The sequence below is a fragment of the Delphinus delphis genome, chromosome 13 (genome assembly GCF_949987515.2).
Source record: "Delphinus delphis chromosome 13, mDelDel1.2, whole genome shotgun sequence".
NCBI classification, from domain to species: Eukaryota; Metazoa; Chordata; class Mammalia; order Artiodactyla; family Delphinidae; genus Delphinus; species Delphinus delphis.
Window position 1 is genome coordinate 18,755,367 of NC_082695.1, and position 22,576 is coordinate 18,777,942.

Consider the following 22,576-nt stretch of genomic DNA (forward strand, 5'->3'; position numbering starts at 1 on the left):
ATAAATATAGTGACAGGAGCTATGAGGAAAATAAAGCAGGAAAGGTGGTGGAGAGTGGTGAGAAGCGCGCTCCAGAGGGGGCACTCTGGGATGGCCTTTCTGACAGGGTGACATTGTCTGCTTGGCAGACGTCTGTGGGAAGGGTGTTCCTGACAGAGGGAACAGCATATACAAAGCCCTTGAGTGGGGAACAGTGAATAGCGAGGAGGCCAGCGAGGCTGGAGCAAAGGGAAAAAGAATGAAGGAGGATGAGATGAGGTCAGAGAAGGAACAGGAGGCCCATCGTGCAGGGCCTGTGGCCCTTGGAAGCTTTGGCTTTTACTCTGAGTGAGATGGGAGCCGTGGGGGGATTTTGAGCATGGGGGGAGTGTGAGTTCACCTATGTGTGGCTGCAGGCAGGCAATACATGGAGGGGACAAATGAGGATACAAAGTCATTAGGCAAGAGAGGAAACTTCTATCTAGTTCTTTCCGAGCTTTCCATTCTTGGGCTGGAAATTACAGCCCCACACTCCTCTGCTGGGCCAAGTGGAGGTTCCGAAAACGCTTGCTGATCGAATGAACAAAAGCAGGAATACTGGATGGGATATTTTGGGGCTCCCTGTTGCTTGCAGGGTTGACTCAAATCAGTTGGTGTGTGTCGTGTTTTCGAACTTAAAACGGCAGAAGTTCTCATGAATAATGCAGCTATATCCACACATAGTCTGGTTTGATGCTTTTTTTGTATCTCTGGCAATGCGGCTTCCGGGAGCTTTGGATAGTGGTGGGCTTGGGTTCGATGTGATGGGGGTGGCAGGAGGGACTCTGGCTTTCCTGCCTAGATATGTCTCCCGTGAAGTCTGGCTGGGTCCCCCCTGCAGTAACCTCCTGAGGGGCTCTGCGAGAGGGTGGTAGCTTTTGCTGCTGGTTGGCAGGTGGGAAAGTGCATTTCTGTCACCCAGTTGGACCCACAGTTGTTGGCTGCAGACCCCAGGATGGGAGGTGAGGACACCTGAGTCCTTGTCCCAACTCTGCGCCTAACGACCTGTGGCCTCCTAGCGGGTCCCTTCTCCCTGTCTCATTCTCCTGCTTTCTAAGTGGACAAGGTCGGACGGCTCAGGGATTCTAAGAACATCGAGCCATCTAATTTGACCGGCATCTCTTTACAAGAGCCAAGTCTCTCCTGTGTTTCCTCTACTCTGAATTTGCCAAGTCTGTATTTAAGACTTATTATACTCAGTAGCTGATAAGACTTTTGGGGAGCATTCACTCAAGGAAAGCAAGGGCTCGACTAAAGCCATTCTGATGGGATCAAGTTTTTTTAAACAGCATTTACTGAGCATTTTATATGAATGACTTCATTTAAGTATCTCAGTGCCCCGTGGAGTGGATAAAACGTTCTCCCTAATACAGAAGGATATTGAGGCACAGAGATGGCAAGTAACACCCCTGCGTTCGTGGAGACTGTAAGTGGTACAGCTCGGGGGTCTGGCTCCAGGACCCAGCTCTGCGCTCTGGAGCCAAAACCAATGTGGTTATAAGCTATGACGAGAGTGTGGAGTTAGGGATAAGGCCAAGCTTTGGAGCCAGACAGCCTTGAGTTCAGGTGGCAGCCCTGCCGTTTAGGAGCTGTGGGAATCTCTCTGGCTTGAGTTTCCTTGTGTATCAGATGGCCAGGGCATCATCTACCACTCGTTTATGCTGTCACACGGGGGGTTTGACAGTATTTGTGGAGGGACCAGGCACAGTGCTTGGCTCACGCAGTTAAGAGTGAGATGGAACTCGTTTGCAGAAGGACATTTTGCTGCCCTTTCTGGTCACGTTGAACTTGCAGATGCCCTCAGCATGGGATCTTGATCTCCTTGGGTAAGCCTCGGGCTGGGGGGTGCCAGGACCACAGCAGCGGTGCTGTAGCCTAGGAAGGGGATCCAGCGGGACTGAGCCCTTGAGTAGGAGTCTGCAAGGCTGAGTCTTGACTGATGGCATTGCCATCCTCGGTGGGCAGCTGGAGGTTCCCTCTGTGTCTGACTGCTCATCGGCCCCCATGGAGGTAATCCCTCAGCCTCAGGAGGTCAGAAACCCTCGTGAGCCTGCTGGCCCTGCCGCTTAGCTGCTGTGAGCCCCCAGGTGAGGCAGCTAGGAGGGCTGAACTCCAATGGGGGCAGCGTATTTTTCTTTCTTTTAGTAGTACAAGAAGATAGGAGATGAATAGTTTTTTTGTGCTTTTTCTTTACAAAATCTTGAAGGAACTCAGATTCTGGGCATTTGTGAAGGACAGTAACAGGTCCTATTGCCGTAGACCCCATACAAAAATCGGATAACTGAAGCCCCAAGAGATCAAGGGACTTGGCGATACTTGGGGCATTGAATGAATTCTCCTCTAATTATTGTTATTTAGTGAATTATGTTGAAATAGAAAGTTAGAATTAGAGCAGCTATCATTTCTTTTTTTTTTAAGAAATAAAGACATTTTTACTGCTACCATTTGTTAAACGCTACTCTAAGTGCTTTACTCTGTCTCATTTAATCCACAAAGCAATTTTCCTATAGAGTAGGTACAGAATAGCAACTCCTCTTTACTGAAGAGGAAATTGAAGCTCATAGAGGTTGAGAAACGAGACTAAGTAAGGTCACACAGCTGCAAAGCAGCAGAGCAGGGTATTTTAGCCAGCCCCGTCCAATTCAAGTTGGATGATAACTTGCTAAAAAAAAACTAGTTAAAACAGTAAATAAACATATAAATATAAAGCAGAAAGGGAAAGAGAGGCTAAGAAATGGATCTATTGGTTCAAGGGTTTGGGAAGTTTGTAGTGATCCGGCTTTATGTACAGCTGTATCCAGGGGTTCCAGTGATGTTATCAGGACCATCTCTCTCCATCTCTCTGTGCTGCTTTTGTCTGTGTAAGCTTTATGCTTCCTCTCTATGGGGAGGTAGAGGGTTGCCCAGCCGCTCTCAGGAAACAATATGCCAGCTTGACATGGAGACAAACAGAGCTTCTCCTTCCCCACGGTTCTAGCAGAAGTCTTAGGATTACATCTCATCCGACCAGCCTGGGTCATGTGCTCCTTTTGCGCCAATGGCTGTGGGATGGATTGCTCTGATTGGTCAAGCCTGGAGGGGTGAAGTGTGGAGTCAGCCCTGTGAGAGTAAAGGAGGGGACCCAGAGGAGAGTCAAGGTGAAATGACCAGACAGGGAGATGGTAACTAGGCCAACAAACCACAGACATCCACCTTCACAGCCTGAGGGTCCTGCATTTGGAGCTCAGCCCCTAACAGTAGAGGTGGCCACTCTGATGCTCCGTGCCTGGCTGTGATCCCAAGTGCTGCCTGGGGACCTGCTGTGCGCAGGTGTCTGCTGGATCAGAGATTTTCACTCTGGGGTGTGCAAAACCCTGAAATTGTACAAACACTTTGTACTTGCTGTATGGAGAGGGTATCCTCCATCACCCTCAGGACCTGTAAAGAATCCACAACCCAAATACCCTAATACAGTTGGTGTCCTTTAATATGATTTTAAATAAACCTTTCACAGATTAAAAAAAAAAACAAAACATTCTGAAAGATGCTGGGATACAAAGGTGAATACAGTACAGTTTCCCAACCTCCACGTGCTCAGAAATGAAATAGTGTCTCCTAATTTCTAACCCAGTGAGTCCTCTAATAATATCAATCTCTAATAATAATCATAATGAGCATTTATTGGGCACCTACTATATTCTAGACCTGCACTGTCCAATGTGGGCTACTAGTCACGTGTGCCTATTTACATTTAAATCAAGTAAAATTACATTTTAAATACTGTTCCTCAATGGCACTAGGCACGTTTCAATAGCCCCACGTGGCTAGTGATACCATATTGGACAATACAGGGATATAGCATGTCCAGAAAGTTCTATCATGTTCTAGACATTGTGCTAAGTGCTTTATATCCATTAACATATTTGATCTTTAAAAAATCCTTAATAAATAGTACCTACCCCTACCTCAGAGGTAGGGGTAGGTCCTATTTATTATCCCATTTTACAGATGAGTAAACTGAAGCACAGAGCAAGTGAAGTGACTTGCCCAAGGTCGGAGAGCCCGTAAGAACCAGGATTCTAACCCAGCCCTTAAACACACTATCTCACTGCTTTTCCTCTTAAGGTTGGCTGGAGGTGGTGAGTCCATTTTCTGGTCCATCCTGAGTGTGAACCATCTGGGAATTCCGTTTCTTTCTTTCCTGCAGCCGCCCAGACCCCCAAATTCTGGGCAGCTTTCCAGAGAATCTCGGCACCCTCTGGAGTCCGTGTGTGCCTTCCTCATCCTTGAGGCCCGTGGGTCTGCGGAAACAGGGCATATTGCCAGGGGAGCCGCCACACGCAGTAGGCAGAGCAACCGGGAGAAAGCTGGCAGGTGTCCGTGGTGTGGGCTGAGAATGTGAAACACGCGGGCCCTTTTTCCTGGGGATGGGGGGCGGCCGGGGGATGGTCTTCAAGGCTTCTCCAAGTCCATCCGTGGCTGGGTGTGGGAGTGTTGGCCGGAGGGACCTTTTGGCCAGGATGTCCCCAGGTGAATGGTCTTAGAATCAGGCACTGGGGAAGACTCCTTGTCGAGGGGTCTGGGGCACCTGTGCGGGGTGACGATGACAGACCTGTTGGTGGGAACCCCATTCTCAGCCCCGGAACACCTCTCCTTCCAGGCCCCGCTGGCTGGCGGGTCTTTCTGCTCTTCGGAAACAATGCCTGGTGCCTATTTATAGCACGTCAGTAAACTATTAACTGGGGCGGGACCGGCAGCAGCCCGGGAGAGGCATTTGCTTCTCCTGCAAGCCCCATAGCCACCTTTAGGGCGTTTAAGAGTGAGGAACCGAAGGGAGGGCTTTTCTAACCCTCTGAAAATCCACATGCCACCACTTCATCATTTATTTATTTATCCGCTCATTCCCATCACACGGATGGGACTGCAGAAGGACACCCCTGTGTCTTTGCCTTCCTTACCTGCGTGGATGTGGTGGGCAGGGTGGAAGGATGTGGGCGTGAGGGTGGGGCAGATCAGTCCTGGAACTGCAGAGGAGAGAGAATCCCGAAAAGGAAGCTTCGATCCATTCCCCGTGGTTGCTGAGGTCCTAGTGCCAGACACCTTCAGACCCCTGCTCTGCGAGGCCCCAGAGCGCCCTGCAGACCACACAGGCTGAAGGCGAGGAGGAGTCTCTTTGGAAGGAGACTCAGCCTGTTTGCCCAAAAGCTGAGACCCCCGCCGACATCCTCCATGAGTGGCAGAGTAAGGTAAAGACATCTTTTTAAGAAACAGACTTTATTTTTTTAGAGTAGTTTAGGTTCACAGTAAAAATTAAATGAAAAGTACAGAGATTTCCCTTACACTCCCCACCCCACACATGCACAGCCTTCCCCACTATGGACCCCCCACCAGCATGGGACATTTGTTACAATGGAGGAATCTGCATTGACACATTATCACCCCAGGTTCATAGCTATGCTAGGATTCAGTCTTGGTGATGTGCATGCTATGGGTCTGGAATGCATAGGGACGTGTATCCACCATTAGAGCATCACACAGAACAGTTTCACTGCCCTAAAATCCTCTGTGCTCTACCCTATTCATCCTTCTCTCCCCCCAACCCCTGGCAACCACCCATCTTTTTACTGTCTCCATAGTTTTGCTTTTTCCAGAATGTCGTACAGTTGGAATCATACAGTACGTTGCCTTTTCAGAGTGGCTTCTTTCATTTAGTAATAAGCATTTCAGCTTGGACATTCTTTTCATGACTATGATTTTCCTTCGGGAACCGACGTGTGGCAGAGAGAGGGAGCTAGGAGGTGCCTGGCGAGCTGGGAGAGATGGGTCATGAAAGATGATGGCTGGGGCAGAGGTGGAGCTGGCAGGCGCTGCTGGACCCTGGCTGTGACTGACATTGGGCTTCACTGGGCTGAGGGAGCTGGTGCATTGGCCACCTGGCTGCTAGCGTCCCCACTGTGACTTGGGACTCTGGAGCAGGAGACCTTGATTCAGATCCCAGCCTCTTCACAGGCCAGATGACCTTTGTCCCTCCCAGGTCTGCTGCTTCGTTGGAAAAATGAGAATAGTAGCAATGACACCTATATTATTGTGAATCTTCGGGCTCACATATGTAAAGCTCCTACCCAGCTTGTGGGAAGCATCCGTAGGTGTCTGTTGAATGAATGAATGAACCTACTGTGTGCCAGGGTCGGTGCAGAGCAGGTAGTCATGGGTTTGAATCCCTGCCCTGCCATTTGAAAACCTTGTGCTCTTGGAAAGTCATTTAATCTCACTGAGACTCAGTTTGCTCGTTTGTAAAATGAGGAGGCTAATTGTATCCATTTCTCCAAATTACCACAAGGATTGGATGAGATAAACCCCCTAAACACAGTGCCAGGCACACAGTGAGCACTTTATAAATAAATGCCGGTTGTTCTTACATAAAACAAATGCATAAAGCACCTACTATGTAGCTGCTATTGTGTTTAATGCTTTATATTGAGTTGTCTGAGGTGTTTATATATATTTTGGATATCAACCCCTTATCGGTCATATCATTTGCATATATTTTCTCCCATTCCGTAGGTTGTCTTTTTGTTTCGTCAGTGGTTTCTCTTGCTGTGCAAAAGCTTTTAAGTTTAATTAGGTCTCATTTGTTTATTTTTGCTTTTATTTCTTTTGCCTTCAGAGACAGATCCAAGATATATTGCTACAAAATGTATTATCTTATGCCTTTGAGACAATGCTAATATCTAATACAATTACTAATATAACACTAATATGAATAACACCATTTTATGGATGAGAATGCTGAGGCTCAGAGAAGGGACATGAGTTGCCCGAGATCATGCGTGCATGAGCTGGGATATGAATTCTGGAAGTTTGATTCCAGAGTCCAGTGCTCATGGCTGTGCAGTGGGTGTTACTCTAGGAGTTGGGAAAGGGAGGGGGCATCACATCAACTCGAGGGGGTCTCAGGAGGGAGTAAGAAGGTCACATTATCTGGTTCTGGAGCACTGGGTGGTTTTTCCAGAGCTGGAGGTGGATGTAAGGGTGGGTGGGCATGTCAGGTGGAGGGTACTGCAGAAGCGAATGTCAGGTGGTGGGAGTCACATGGGTCACACAGAAGGAATACACGTGTGACTGGGAAGGGACAGGATTTGGCAGGAAAGGCAGGTGGAGCCACACCATGGGAATAGTTATAGCTTGCCAGGCGGTCCCATCCAGCCCCCACATCTGTGTCTGTGCTTTGGAGCTTCCCAAAATATTCCTTTCCCTCCCCTCCCCGCCCCACCCATCAGCCCCAGCCCTGTTCCAGCCCCTCCCAACTCTCACCTCCTGCGTGCCTCGCCCATATCAAATTAAAAAATACAGAGCCGCCAGCTATTTCCATGTAGTGCTTTTCCCTGCCACACTGTCCGTACATCTGTTCCTTCCTTTGAGCTCCAGGGCACCTCTGTGGGGGAAGTAGCAGGAGGAATTTTTTTTCCCTATGCTTTAGAGTTGGTGAATCCGAAGCTCAGAAAGTTCATTTCTACTTGTACTTCAGATCTTGAGCGTCACCTCCTGCAGGAAGCCCTCCCTGACCTCCCCACCCACCCAGTTTCCTTGTTATCTGTTCTCATAGAACCAAGTTCTTTCACTGCAGAGCACTGGTCTCACTTCGTCATTATCTACCCGTTGGTGTGATTTAGTTAATGTCTTTCCACCTTGCTTGACTGTGACCTCCATGAGGACAGGGACTCTATCTGCTTGCCACCTAATGCTGCACACATAGGAGGCGCTCTGTGAATGTTGACTGACTGAGCAGTCAGTTTTGACAGTTTTGGTTCATGTGATACGTTATGGGAAGGCAGGTGTTAGCGGAACGTGGAAGAGGCGTGCTTATCCCCGCTTGGGGTATGGAAAGTCCAGGAAGGGTCCCAGGAGGAGGGGACCCCTGGGCAGTTAGCCAGCTGGAGCATGCAGAGAGGGGCATCTGGCAGAAGGCACCACCTAGGCAAAGGCGTGGAGGTGAGCCCATTGCGTTGCCTTTGGGGACCTGCGTTCTGAGGCAGAGCTGGAAATACTGGCCTCTTAAGGTATCGGCTTCTTGTTCTCAGCATCCGGGGTGCCTGCAGAGTGGCCCAGCCTATCCACCTCTCACCCCCCTCACCCCAGTCATTGTCGAGGGGGCCTTTGAGCCACCCCCCTTTTCTCCCCACTTTCCCCACATGCTGAGAGTTTTGTTTTGTTTTTTATTTATTTTTGGCTGTGTTGGGTCTTCGTTGCTGCACACGGGCTTTCTCTAGTTGCGGCGAGCAGGGGCTACTCTTTGTTGTGGTGCACGTGCTTCTCATTGTGGTGGCTTCTCTTGTTGCGGAGCACGGGCTCTAGGCGCGTGGGCTTCAGTAGTTGTGGTGCGCTGGCTCAGTAGTTGTGGCTCACGGGCTCTAGAGCACAGCCTCAGTAGCTGTGGTGCACTGGCTTAGTTGCTCCGCGGCCTGTGGGATCTTCCCAGACCAGGACTCGAACATTGGCAGGCGGATTCTCAACCACTGCGCCACCAGGGAAGTCCCTGAGAGTTATTTTTAAAACCACTTCGAAGGCCCTCCAGGCATCCTAATCTAACGGTCCTCTCCACCGTGAGTTTCTTGTAGATGTAAGAGTCAGGCTGCCTAGGGGCCTCCATCTCAGAAGCTGTTGCTACCTAAGCATTACTCACCCACCTGCACCACCAGGCACCTACCACCTGAGACCCCAGCTGGTGTGCGGATGCTCTAAGGCCTCCGCCGAGCAGGTGGCAGCTCTGGTGATGTTTATTTAGGCCTCCTATGTGCCACAGGCACTGTGCTGGGTGCTTTAAACCAGGGGTCCCCGTGGCCCAAATGCAGCCTGTTTGTGTGCTGCCCTTGAGCCAGGAGTGCTTTTTACATTACAAAGGGTTGTGAAAACAAAAGAGACTCTGTGATGTAGACTGTACGTGGTCTAAAAAAGAGGTTTGCCAGATTTAGCAAATGAAAATTCAGAAAGCCCAATTACATTTGACTTTCAGGGAAACAGTAATGTTTTAGCAAAAGTATTTACCATTGGCTATTTGGAACATACTTATACCAAATATATATATGTATTTCTTGTTTATCTGAAATTTAGATTTTACTGGGCATCCTGTATTTTATATGGCACCACTATCCTAAAGCCTGAAGTATTTGCTGTCTGACTTACTACAGAAGAAGTTTGCTGACCCCAGCCTTACACACATAGCAAACGAGATCAGGCATCCGAGGGGCTTAGGACACTGCCTGGAACCCAGCTCCATAAGCATCGGCTACTGGTATTCGTGTTATTGGTATAATCAAAGTGATCACCAAATATATATTGAACTGCTTGTCCGAGGGGCTCAAGGTTTACTTGGGAGAGACGGACACTGAACGAATAAATCCACAGACGTGTAGTGACGATCAGACTGTGATAAGTTCTAGGGTGCCATGCAAGAGACTCCGTTTTAGACAGGGCGGTTCTGAGCACTGTGCCTGTTTTGTCTGTGGAATCCTCACATAGCACCCCTGTGAGGTGGTGCAAACATCATCCCCATTTCACAGATGAGGAAACCGAGGCCCGAGGTCCCCCAGCGAACAGCAGAGCTGGAGTTTGACCTGGGCCTGGTGGCTCCCAAGCCCATGTTCTTACTCACGTCACTAAAATGCCTCCCTTTATATGGTGCCAGCTGTGTGCTGGGTCTCGTTTGAGGTCCCCTGCCTGTATTTTCCGTAATCCTTGTGACAGCCCTGCATACTGGGCCATGTGATTCCCATCGGGGCTTAGAGGAGTGAACACAAAACAGTGTGGAGAGTCAGGGAGGAGGAGCAAGTCGATTTGGAAGCTGGCAGGGTTCCAGGTGGGCAACATGAGGGTACCTGGGTGTGCGCAGGTGGCAGGTGTGAGGAGGAGAGACACAGGGCAGCCCGGGGAGCCACCAGGAGCCCCCCTTCCGGCTTTGCAGATTGGCCCGGATTTCCCTGTCTCCCTCCTGAGACTAATCCTCCTTTTATGCTGTTTAAATATTTGCAGGTAGAGGGAGGGAGGGATGGGGGAGGGCAGGGCATATTTCTGAATGGTTGCCGGGTGGGGCCAGCGGTGGGGTGGGGTAGGTGCTCTGAGGCCTGATGTGGAGGCACGGCTGGGCCACAGCCAGAGGAAGTTGGGGTTGGTGAATAGAGCTGAAAGGGCCCCTTAGCAATTGGCCATTCACCTAACTAACTAACCCTCATGGATATCCACCGTGGGCCACTCAGTGAACCTGACCGTCACTATCATGTCAAGAGTCATTGCTGTTTGTAGCATCCCTACTATGTGCCAAGTACAGTCTCCACGGTCTCATTCAAGCCTCACATTACCCCTGTGAGGTAGGGGTGCTAAGACCATCCACCCCACTTTACAGATGGGGAAGCTTGTCTAGCATCATGTGGGCAGTGAGTGGCCAAGGATTGGACCCCAGGTCAGTGACTCCACCTCTTGGGCTCTTAGCCTCTCTCAACTGCCTCCTCACATCCTGTCCTTAGAGCTGAGAAGCTGGTTCCAAAAAGAGTGAGCTCCCCGTCGTTGGAGAAATGCAAGCAGTTGTTGGAGGACTCCTTAGAATGGAGCTGGAGAAGGATCACAGTTTCCCGACCACTGTGACCTTTGAGGTGCCCCTGCCTCTGAAGGGTCCCCACAGTGGGATGTAGTTGGCAGAGTCACATCCAGGTGACCCAGGTCTTCTGACTCCCAGTTCAGTGCCTCTTTCCATCCCCAAGTTGGGAGACACTGGAGAATCCCTCCTCACAGGTTTCTCAGCACCTTGGGGTTTCAGAGGGCCTGACCCAGCATTGGGCAGGGCTGGAGGCAGGGCTTCAGGTCAGGCCGTCAGACCTGGCTTCAAGTCCTGGCTGTGTGACCTACAGGCAGGTTTTATAAATTCTCTGTGCCTCACTTTATCCATCTCTAAAATGGGGATAATAATGCCCTCATGAGGATTAAATCAGACATTCTATACAGATCACCTGGCACTTCGTAGATGCTCTTAGTATACATTCTCTTTTATTCTAATAACAAAAGCAGAATGACAAAACAAAAGGAGAATAACAGAAGCATTTGGTTCACAGTGGCCTCTGCTTCTGCAGTGACAGACAAAGTATTTGTTAGAACAAAGGCCCTGGGTCTGAATCCTGCTGCCTCTGCATGACCTGGGTCAAGTTAGCTGATGTTTGTGTGTCAGTTTCCCCATCTATAAAATGGGAATAACTTGGGAAATGACCTCATTAAGGTTGTGCTTACAGATAGTCCCCGGAACACAGCGAGTGCCCAAAAAAGTGAGGGTAAGCTTTAGCGTCATAAAGCTTCTGCTGTGTGCCAGCCCGGCCTGCCCTTTCACCAGTCACATCACATTTAATTCTCAGCACAGCCCCAAGGGGTGATAGGTTCCACGTTACAGATGAGGAAACTGAGGTGCCAGCAGGGGCACGACTCGACCGAGCTCACAGTGGACGTGAGTGGCCGGGCTGGGATGAGAATGCAGGTCTGTGTGGCTCTAGAGTGGCGCCAACCATAGTCACTGCCTCTGTGCCGCCCAAATGGGGCGGGATTCCTGGTCCAAAGCTTAGAAAATCACACAGGCTGCAAGGAGCCAGGATGGCACCCTGCCACTGCCACTGTCTCCAAACCACCCCACGGTCCCTCAGTCTGTCTGCCTCCAACGTGGACCAAGTTCAAGACCATGTCTGGGGGTGTGAGAGGGGGAAGGTGGTTGAGCTAATTTCAGAAGTCTTCTGCAGCTGCCAGACCCTCTTCCCCCACCCCCAGTGCTGACCTGTCCCCGGGGATGGGTCCCCCCCTCGCAGGAGTGGGCAGCAGCCTCTTTCTTCTTGCGGCGAGACCATGCCCTCTTCTGCAAGACTCTCAGTGACCTTCTAGGGGAGGCTCCCACAGCATTGCCTTTTAATTTCCTCTCCTGGCCTCCGGCTGTCAGCCTGTTATGAACTTCTGGGAAGATATTCTAGCCCACAGCTGGGAGCCAACGGAGGTGGGGAGGGGCCCTCACTCGCCGGAACCCCTTGTTCAGGCTGAGAACACCCTGGGTGCTGCATTCTCCCCTCCACCACCCACCCCCAGATCCATCCCCAGGACAAGAGGCACAGAGCCAGGCAGCCACGGGCTCCTCCCTGCAGCCGGCTTCCCAGCTGTGTGACCCTTTGAATTTCAGGATCCACAGCTGCAAGCAGACGGCCTTCTCCGCTCTGCAGATTCTGGAGTTGAGACAATGTGTGTGTGCAGTCAGGGTGCCGATAGGAAGCAAGTGCTTCCCAAGGTGAATTTAATAAAGGGCTGTTGACTAAGGCAAGGGAAGGATGCAGCACCCCGTGATATTAACGTTGGGGAGCCAGGACCCGCTACTGCCCCCAGTCTGATCTGGGTGGGAGGGAGAGGTTCCCAGAAGGGGCAGCCTGTGTGGGGAGGGTCCCCAGAGACAGCTGTGACTGCTACACCTCTTTCTTAAGGATTTGGGGGCAGCTCCTTATTTTATATTTTATATCCTCCCCCACCCTTCCCCACTCTCCCCGCCTCTCCTTTTCCATCCCCTTAGATCCTTGAGTACAGTCTGAGCGTGCTTGAGATCACCTGGAGGGCTTGATCACCACCCCAGAGTTTCTGATTCAGTAGGTCCAGGGTGAGGCCGAGCATCTGTATCTCTGACCAGTTCCCAGCCGGTGCCAGTGCTGGTGCTTCTGGGCCCCACCCGAGGAGCTCTGCTGGTCCCCATCGCACTTACCTCCCACCTCTCTTAGCTTGTGGCTCTTTGGACTAAGGGCCCCTTCAGGGCAGGACTGTCTTACTCCATCCCTGCAGCTCTCTCCACCTTGAACTCAGTATCCGAGGGCTGGTTCTCAGAGGGGAAGCCCTCTCCTTTTTTCTTAGTCAGTCCAGCTTAAAGGTTTGTCAATTTTGCTGATTGTTTGAACCAACTCTTGCTTTTGTTAATTTTTTCTGTTCTGTATTTTGTTTATTTCTAATCTTGATTTCCCTCTGCTAGCTTTGGGTTTAGTTTATTCTTTTATAGTTCGTTAAGGTGTAAAGTTAGATTGCTGATTTGGGATCTTTATTCTTTAACGTAAGTATTTCCAACTGTAAATTTCCCTCTTATCACTGCTTCCCTTTCATTCCATAAATGTTTGCATGTTGTGTTTTCATTTTCTTTTGTCTCAAGACGTTTGTTGATTTTTCTTGTGATTTCTTCTTTGACTCATTGTTTAAGCGTGTGTTTAAATTTTCAGTTATTTCTGGATTTCCCAGTTTTCCTTCTGCTGTTGATTTCTAGCTTCATTCCACTGTGATCGGAAAAGATACTTTCTTTGATTTCAGTCTTTTAAAATTTATTAAGACTTGTTTTGTGTCCTAACACACTAATCTGAAGACTATTCCATGTACACTTGAGAAAAGTGTGTATTCTGTTCTTGTTGGTTGGACAGTCCATGTGTCTGTTAGGTCCAGTTGGTCTATAATGTCGTCCAAGTCCTCTGTTTCCTTATCGGCCTTCTGTCTGGTTGTTCTGTTGACTTACCTTTTAACAAGATCCTTCTGGACACTGTTAAGGCTGTTAAGACAGCCTCTAGGATGTAGATGCAGGGAGACCAGTGAGAGGTTACAGTGTCAATCTAGGAGAGATATGACTTGGACCAGCATCACTGGCACCTGGGCAGTGCTGGTGGAGGGGAGGAAAAATGGTTGGACTCTAAGTCTGTTTCAATGGTGGAGCCAAAAGAGTCAGTGAAACGATTCTGTAGAAATTGGAGCTATAGGTAAAGGAGTTTGCCTAAGCTCCTACAGCTAGTAAGTGGCTGAGCCAGGATTTGAACCCACGTCTGCTTGGCTCCCGATTCTTGGCTGTTGATTACTCACTGTGCTTTCGAAAGTCCTCCCGATCCAGCTGCCTGGACACCCACCCCCATGCCTCCCTGACAGTCTACTGTCACCACTATTTGGCCTGAACTCACTCCCTCTGCCTCTATTCCCAAAGGATGTCCAAGTCTAGGTGCTGGGAGCAGAGAAAAGAGGGAGGCAGGTACCTGAGGCTGAGGAGGGCAGAGAGGGGGACAAATGCTCTGAGACCATGTGGGCTTAACGGCATGTTGTTGAAGGGGCTCAACCCCTGGAGTCGGATAAACCTGGGTCCAAGCCCTGAATCCGTTCGTCACCGGCTGTGTGACTCTGGGCAGGTTACTCCGCCTCTCTGTGCCTTTGTTTGCTCCAGGGGTCATTATACTGCTACTCCGTTTACCCATGATTATAGTGACAAGAAAGCATGTTTTTCAACTAGAATATTCTACCAAAGCAGAAGTCAATCATGATCTTTCAAGCCATTCATTCCTCAAACAGAACTTTATTGAGCACCTACTGTGTGCTGGAACCACAGTTGTTAAGCAGAGAGACATGGAGTGCTTGCCCTCATGGGGTCCACAGCTTGGCAGGGGGGACAGATGCTGACAAAATCATCACAAATCTGATGGATATTACAAAAAGCAGCCACTGTGGGCCCCCAAGCAAGGAAATTTAATCTTAACAGGTGATGTTTCAGGCAGGACCAGAATAATGGTAAAGGAGGCCAGGTGTGAGGTTCTCGGTAGGGCAATGACCTGCATGCAGCTAACGTTTATCGCAGGTACACTGCACACCAGGCTCTGTACTCAGCACATGGGGTGCATTACCTTGTGCAGTCCTCCCATTGCCCCTTGTAGGTGCTGTTCCTACAAGCCCTTTACCCAGTGAGAAAACTAAGGTTCAGAGAGGCGACATGAGCTGCCTGAGGAAATACAGCTAGACGGGTCAGGATATGGCAGCTGGAGCCAAAATGAGAAACATTTTTATAAGTTGGAATTCCAGCTCTGCTGCTTCCTAGCCGTATGGCCTTGGGTGGGCTAGTTCATCTTCCTGAACCTCAGTTTCCCCATTTGTAATTGGGACCAGTTCCACAGGCTCAGTTAGATAGTTTTCAGACTTTGAAATGCTGCTGGCAAAACCAGGCTTAGAGCTTGCTGGACTTGGTGGCTGGGAGCTGTTCACGGTGCGGGTGCTGACTTGGTTGTGTCGGGGGAGGTGCTGTGTCAGCTCTCAGGTGGTCACTGCCATGTGTTTTTCCGGAGAACATGGCCAAGGATGCTTTGGGTTCTGTCTTCCCCTCCAGAAGGCAATCAGAAGGAAGGGAGAGAGGGACACTGAGAGCCTGAGACTGCTCTCAGACAGGCGCGTGGATGGGCTGGCCAGGCCGAGTGTAGGTGGGCTGCAGGGCAGCCAGAAGGGAGTAGGGGCTCATCGATGGGGGTGGATTCCGGATCCCCACGTCACAGCCCCAGAGATGTAGAGCTGGGACCAGGTTTTGAGGTCATCTCTTCTGACCTCCTCAACCTCCAGGTGGGCAAACTGAGGCCTTAGAGGGGAGAAACACTTTGCTAAAGTACTACAGTGACTCCAGACACAGTGGGGCCCAGAATCCAGCAGAGCAGAAGGGCATTCAGGCCACCAAAGGGCCACCTCCATAAGCAGAGGCATGGCTGCCCTTTCAGCGCTGTGTCCCCTGTGTCTGGCACATCACAGGTGTTCAATAAATATTTGTTGAATGAGTGAATGTAGTATGAAAAACACACGGCCTAGGGAGTCAGACCCAGCTTGGATTCTGTCTCCACTCTGGGCCAGCTCTACGTTTCTGGGTGAATTTCTACACGTTGCTAAGCCTCTGTTTCCCAAAATAAGATCACAATCCAGCTGGTAGGTACCTGAGCAGGGATTTGAACTGTGGTCTACAGGATTCCAGGGCTGATTTTTCATACTACACCTTCCTGTTTTTTTTAATATACCCGTTTCATTCATTCATTCATTCATCCACTCACTTAGAAAATATTTATGGAGACCTACTGTGGACCAGGCACTGTTCTAGCCTCCATGGATACAGCCGTGAAAAAAGGCAGACAAGGCCCTGCCCTTGGGGAAATTATATTGTAGAAGATGGAGACAGACAGTAAACAAATAGGACAGGAAGTACTCTGAAGAAACCATAACAGGGGATGAAAGGAGTTAGAGGTGGGATGCCTTAGATGATGTGGACAGTCAGGAAGGAGAGGACATTTTTCGTGACACCTCAAGAGAAGCCCACTATGCAGAGAGCCTGAAAAAATAATTTAGTTCAGCGTGAAGTGTGCAGCTATCAGAGGCCACAGGCCCTAGCCCTACAGAAAACACAGCAGGGAGGATGTGGAAGGAAAGCAGTTACCAAAACATCCCAAGCAGCCTGAGAACACCGTGGGGGGTGATGTAGCCCTTTGAGGTGTCTGCACCCCGAGTGGGTTTGGGTCTCCCCCTCTGGTGCCTCTGCCTTCCAGGTGAAGCAGATTATGGAGGAAGCCGTCACGCGCAAGTTTGTCCATGAAGACAGCAGCCACATCATCTCTTTCTGTGGTGAGTTAGTGGCCCGTGGCCTTGAAAAGCGGCTTTTTTTCCCTCTGTGGGCTGCCTTGGGGATGTGGCGTCTTTCTTTGAGCAAAGTTCTCATGTCATTCTTTTGCTTTTTAACTGCGAAGTTATTTTTGGATTCTAAAGGGACTCCATTAGGGAATTTGGAAGTAGAGAAAAGATTTGGAAGTAGAGAAGAAATTAAGAATGACATCTGCACCCCGGGAAAAGGTAATCATGGTTGACACAGAAGGATGCCTTCCCTCCCGTGGGTTCTGTTCACACTGACCCTACCCCAAGCGACCAAGGGTCTTGCATCTAAGGGATGGGCTCTACATCCTTTCCTCACCCAGGTAAAGAGAGAGGATGAATGAGGACTTAAAAAAAAAAGAAAGGAATCAAGAGCCATAGACACATCCCGAGGGATCTCTTCCAGCTGGCTCAGCAAAGGAGGCAGGCTCAGAGCGTGACTGAGACTTCTCTCCTTGAACCTGCGAGGCCCACAGGGTTCCAGGAATAACCTCGCTGCCAGGTGCTTACTGTACTTTCACAATGGCTAGAGACAGGTGTCTTACCGTGTCCCTGAAGTCAGATTCAGTGCCTAAGCAGTGTGTACATATGCGTGGGAGTGTTTCTTTCTCCCTGAACACCTTTTTATTTCGTGATTGGAGTCTCATAACAAAGGACAAGCTGTAATGCCCCCCTCACGGTCTTGGCCCTATAGAGGGGCCCATCAGTCTCCATCCAGATGGCCGGGGACACCACCCATGGGCCTGCAGCTGGCCGAGCACATGCCATGACCTGGGAGACCAGTGACGTCAGCTCAGCCCCTTGCAGCCCACCTCTGTTCACATCCCACCTCTGCCATTTCTTGGTTGGGTGACCTTGGGCAAGATCTTATTTTTTTAGGTGATAATGCATTTATTTAAATAAATATATATATACACACACATATATATATATATATTGGCTGCACCTCCTGGCTTGTGGGATCTTAGTTCCCTGAGCAGAGATCAAACCTGGGCCCATGGCAGTGAAAGCGCCGAGTCGTAACCACTGGACTACCAGGGAAGTCCCGGAAATATGTTTTATGTATATATTGGGTTGGCCAAAAAGTTCATTCGGGTTTTTCTGTAAGATGTTACGTTATGTATAAAAATACACATTTATGCGTGCATATATATATACACACACACATATATATGGGAATATATATCTCTCTATATAAATATAGATATATATCTCTGGCTTTCTTTTTTCTCCTGGACATTTTTATTTGCAAAAGACATGATATGCATGTCTATTTTGGGACTCACTAGCATACCTACCAATTAAAGACTTAGAAGACTAGAGAGTGATAAAAATCATAATAATTCTCTAACTCTGGTCAGAGTTTGGGGGTGAGAGAAATCTGCTGGCTCTAAATGAGACCTGAGGGATGTCCCTGAGGTTTCTTTTGTCCATTGTTCCTTATGAGCCATTGTCGGAAAGAATGGAATAATGTCTACCAAGCCAGAATGGATCATGAACTTAATCAGTATAAAGAAATGAAAGTTCTGGGTATGTAAGCAAAACTGAAGATATTTTAGAGATCATCACCCAGAATATTTTAAATCCATGAGCAGATTAGGCAACATGTGAACAATCCTTCAAAGCCAAGTCATTGCTAACAACAACAACAAAAGCAACACAAGCAATTAAACTGAAACCTCTCTATTTCTCTTTGCACATGGCATGACCTTGGCCAGCCTCTTTATTTTTTTTTGCGGTACGCGGGCCTCTCACTGTGTGGCCTCTCCCGTTGCGGAGCACAGGCTCCGGACGCGCAGGCTCAGCGGCCATGGCTCACGGGCCCAGCCGCTCCGCGGCACGCGGGATCCTCCCGGACCGGGGCACGAACCCGCACCCTCTGCATCGGCAGGCGGACTCCCAACCACTGCGACACCAGGGAAGCCCTTGGCCAGGCTCTTGAGTGCTGGTGTGCTCTTCTGAAAAGACAGTAACTAGAACACTTGCTTAATGAGTTTTGCCATGGGGATCAGGGAAGGTAAACCTTAACACTGGCTGGGTAGGTGCCCAAGAAGGGGTAGCTCTTATTATAAATTAACGTTTTCCCATAAACATTGATTATGCTCCAGTGCATACCAGAGAGCTCCCAGTCTGCTGTGTAAGACGGAAAGTAAGAAGATAAATAAAGGCTGCTGAGAGTATCAGATATAAGATAGGGGCCATCAGAATGGCCTGCACAGGGTCTGTTTCTTAGAAGGGAACACTGAGGACCAGAGGGGGAAAGTTATTTGCCTAAGGTCACACAGCAAGTTAGTGGTAGAACCCAGGCTACACCCTAGGTCTCTTATTTGAGGAGGACTGGGCAGGGCCTCCAGGGGAAACACAGAAATGGGAAGATTATGAATGAATCCTCTCTTCAAAGGCCCTTTATGGAGGCACAAGTGTTGTGAGCACACCTTGGGTTCAGATGTGGGTTTGAATCCCAGCTCCATCACTCATTTGCTGGGTGGCCCTGGACAGTTCAGTTTACCTCTGGGAGCCTCAGTTTCCACATCTGAAAAATGGATGGTTTTACTTTCTGCCTGGCTGTGGCAGAGATCAGATGAGATCCATGATGTTAGCTGTTACTGGAGTCACAGTAGTAGTGACAACAGTGTGACTCCCTAACCGGAATAGAGCTCAGCAGTCACATGGTCCAGGCTCCCCTCCCTCATTGACAGGAGTAATAGCTAACATTCGTAAAGCACACACTATGTGCCAGGCTCTGGCAAAGTGCTTTCCGTGCATTTTTTCCACCTCATCCTAACAGTAACCTCATGAGGTTAATGTTCATACCATCCCCGTTTTACAGATGAGGAAACTGAGGCACAGGGAGGGGAAGTAATTGACCCCTGTCACACAGCTGGTTATTGGCCAGGAGAGAATGTGAACAGAGATGATCTGACTTTGGGCGGCCCGCGTGGGTTCACCACTAAGCCCCCTTGCTCCTTTTTGATGGGCTGGATGGTGGAGAGGTATACATGCTTTTTGCTATGATGCTGTCACGAAATTTGTGATTCTGGGGTCCCCGGATCTTCAAGGTACCTGTGTGTGTTGGAAGCTCAGAGCCAGGCTGGGCACTGGGGAGCATGGGCAGGGCCTGCTGATCATTGTGTCCCTGCAGCGGCTGTGGAGGCCTGCGTCCTGCATGGCCTGCGGAGGCGAGCGGCTGGCTTCCTGCGCAGCAACAAGATCGCAGCTCTCTTCATGAAAGTGGGCAAGAGCTTCCCGCCAGCAGAGGAGCTGAGCCGCAAGGTGCAGGACCTAGAGCAGCTGATCGAGAGCGCGTAAGTGCTGAGAACGGGGTACAGGCTAGGGTACCCCCAGAGGATAGCCCCTGCTCCTCCCCGGGCTCAGTGAGAGCCTGCACCCTCTCCACTCTCCATTCTGCTCCTCCAACCCGCCAGATTCTTTCACACCCCAGGTCCTTTGCACACACTGTACCCTCCACCCAGTTCACACCCCTCATCTTCCATGGCTGGTTCCTTGTCATCCTCAGGCCTTCCCCTAATTAATGGTAAATTTCAACCCTCACCCCATTTCTCTTTTATATCCCTCTGTTTATTGTCTTCCCAGTTGTTATCACCATGTGTAATTTATTCATTCATTCGTTTACTGTTTACTTGATTGTCATCTGTCTCCCCCACTTGACTCTGAACTCCTTGAGGGCAGGCAGCTGCACCTGTGCTATCCCCCATTAGGTCCCCAGTGTCTGAGACAGTGCTCAGCACCCGGGAGATGCCCAAGAAACAACTGTAAAATGAATAAGTGCCTACCCTGAGCCAAACCTGTGCCAAATGCAGGAAGATCAAAGTTTAACATAACCAACATGGTCTCTGTCTGTGTGGACAGATGCTCACAGTGAAGCAGCCATTGAAGGGGATGTTGTCTTAGTGGCTGATTGTGTGTACTGGGGGGAGGCTCATGGCCTGAGAGTGTGCACATGAGGGCCTTCCACCCGAGCCACCCCCAGCGTCCCAACTGCACAGCCAAACCCTCTACCTGGAGCCTGGTCAGGGATGGCAAATAGGTTTCAAACCCATTTGGTCCTAGTAGCTGCACAGAGAGTTGTGTTGTGAAAGATTCTGGAGCTGTGAGTGGACTACATGGGAAAGAGGGCATGGATTGATTAGCCATGCCTGTTATGGGCAACAGAAGGGAGAGAGAGGCGTGCATGTCATGTGTTTGCCCTCTCTGCCATGAGTGGTTACTCTACTTCACTGGATGAGAAATGGCCCTTTCCTTGCCCTTTAGGCCCTGCCAGCCCCGGGCTGCTGGCCAGAACTGCATGATGGGTAAGGCTATGGATTTGGCATTGCCAACTCCCATTTGGAATCTGACTCCTCAGCCACCTGGTCTTTAGGTGCCTTCCAGTCCATCTGCTAAATTCCCAGGTGTTTGCTGATAACTTCTTAAAAGGGATGGATTTCCATGGACCTTCCATAACATTGGGAGCAACTTTCTAATGGAGGAATGAGAGATGTCCATTCCAGGTGTCCATTCATTCATTTGTGCAATTATTCATTCATGGACATATTTATTGAGCCCTTTGTATATGCCAGGCACTGTGCTGGGCCCTGGAGATACAGGCGTGAAAAAGGGCCAAGGCTTGCCACTTGGTAGACTCAATATTTTATTTTAAAAGCAGTTGCATTGTCCATACCCTTGAGGTCACAGTGCGGAGGGGAAGACAGAGAAGTGAGTGGGAAGTTAAGCTGCAGAGGTTGAGGGAACACAGAGGAGGGGCCCCTCCCCAGCTTCAGCTGGTGCAAGAGGGCTTCCTGTAGGAGGGGGTGCCCTCGCTGAGACCTCAAGAGTGAGAAAGAGTCAGGCAGGGAATAGGGTGGGCGGGGGAAGCCGGGAAGAAGCAGCAGCTCACGAAAGTCCTCATATGAGAGCTTCACAGCCTCAGGGATCCACAGATATCTCTGTCTGGCTGGATCATGGGGTCAGAGGCAGAGAGTGGTAAGGAGGTGGCTGGAGAGGCAAACGGGCAAGGTCATGGAGTGCCCTGCTAGTCATGTTAAAAAGCTTCCTTCTCCAGGGCAATGGGGAGCCACCAAAAGATCTATAATCCAAGACTCTTCTTGGCCAGCACTCTTTTCCAGCCGAGAGAGAGAGAAAGTAAGAGAGAGACAGAAATTTCAATAGGAGCAAGACAGGAATAAAGACACAGACCTACTAGAGAATGGACTTGAGGATACGGGGAGGGGGAAGGGTAAGCTGTGACAAAGTGAGAGAGTGGCATGGACATATATACACTACCAAAGGTAAAATAGATAGCTAGTGGGAAGCAGCCGCATAGCACAGGGAGATCAACTCGGTGCTTTGTGACCACCTAGAGGGGTGGGATAGGGAGGGTGGGAGGGAGACGCAAGAGGGAAGAGATATGGGAACATATGTATATGTATAACTGATTCACTTTGTTATAAAGCAGAAACTAACACACCATTGTAAAGCAATTATACTCCAATAAAGATGTTAAAAAAACAAAGACATTTCAGTATGAGCATCTGGCTCACCCATCCACAGTGTAGGAGAGCGTCAGTTTTACCACAGCTTCACACTCACTCGGTATTATTTTTTCAACTCTTTTCCCATTCTCCAGGAGCAATATGGGCTCTTGTTGTTGTTCTAATTGACATTCCTTGATTTCTTAGAGAAGTTGGACACTTTCCTATTTGCATATTGATCCTGTTGGATTTCCTCTTTTGTGAATATCTATTCTCTTCCTTTACTGGTCTTGAAGGCGAAACCAGATACAGGGCCTCCAGGAGAATGTGCGAAAGCTGCCAAAACTGCCCAACCTGTCCCCACTCGCCATCAAGCACCTGTGGATCCGTACAGCCTTGTTTGAGAAGGTCCTGGACAAAATTGTTCATTACCTTGTGGAAAACAGCAGGTGAGCGGAAGACACCTGGGTGCGCTCTGCCACCACCTGCTGGCCTTCTTAGGAATTGCACTCTCACGCAAAGCTCCTTATCCTTTGCCCCCTTGATATACACTTGATGTGAAGGTGATTAAATAAGGGCCTTCTGGATGTTTGACTCTGAACTAGCCTAGCTTAGAACCTTGGGAATATTTGGGTGCTTAA

The 22,576-nt window shown here is 49.6% G+C and overlaps 1 protein-coding gene across 1 annotated transcript in view; it reads left to right on the forward strand.

Annotated features, from left to right (window-relative positions):
- Window positions 1-16,361: 16,361 nt before the first annotated feature.
- Window positions 16,362-22,576, forward strand: part of SGSM1 (small G protein signaling modulator 1) — a 53,862-nt gene continuing 47,647 nt past the window's right edge. Inside the window, exons 1-3 of the mRNA XM_060029414.1 lie at window positions 16,362-16,440; window positions 19,607-19,769; window positions 22,232-22,384. Coding sequence (XP_059885397.1) covers window positions 16,377-16,440; window positions 19,607-19,769; window positions 22,232-22,384 — 380 coding nt within the window. The 5' untranslated portion in view covers window positions 16,362-16,376. The remainder of the gene's footprint in view (window positions 16,441-19,606; window positions 19,770-22,231; window positions 22,385-22,576) is intronic.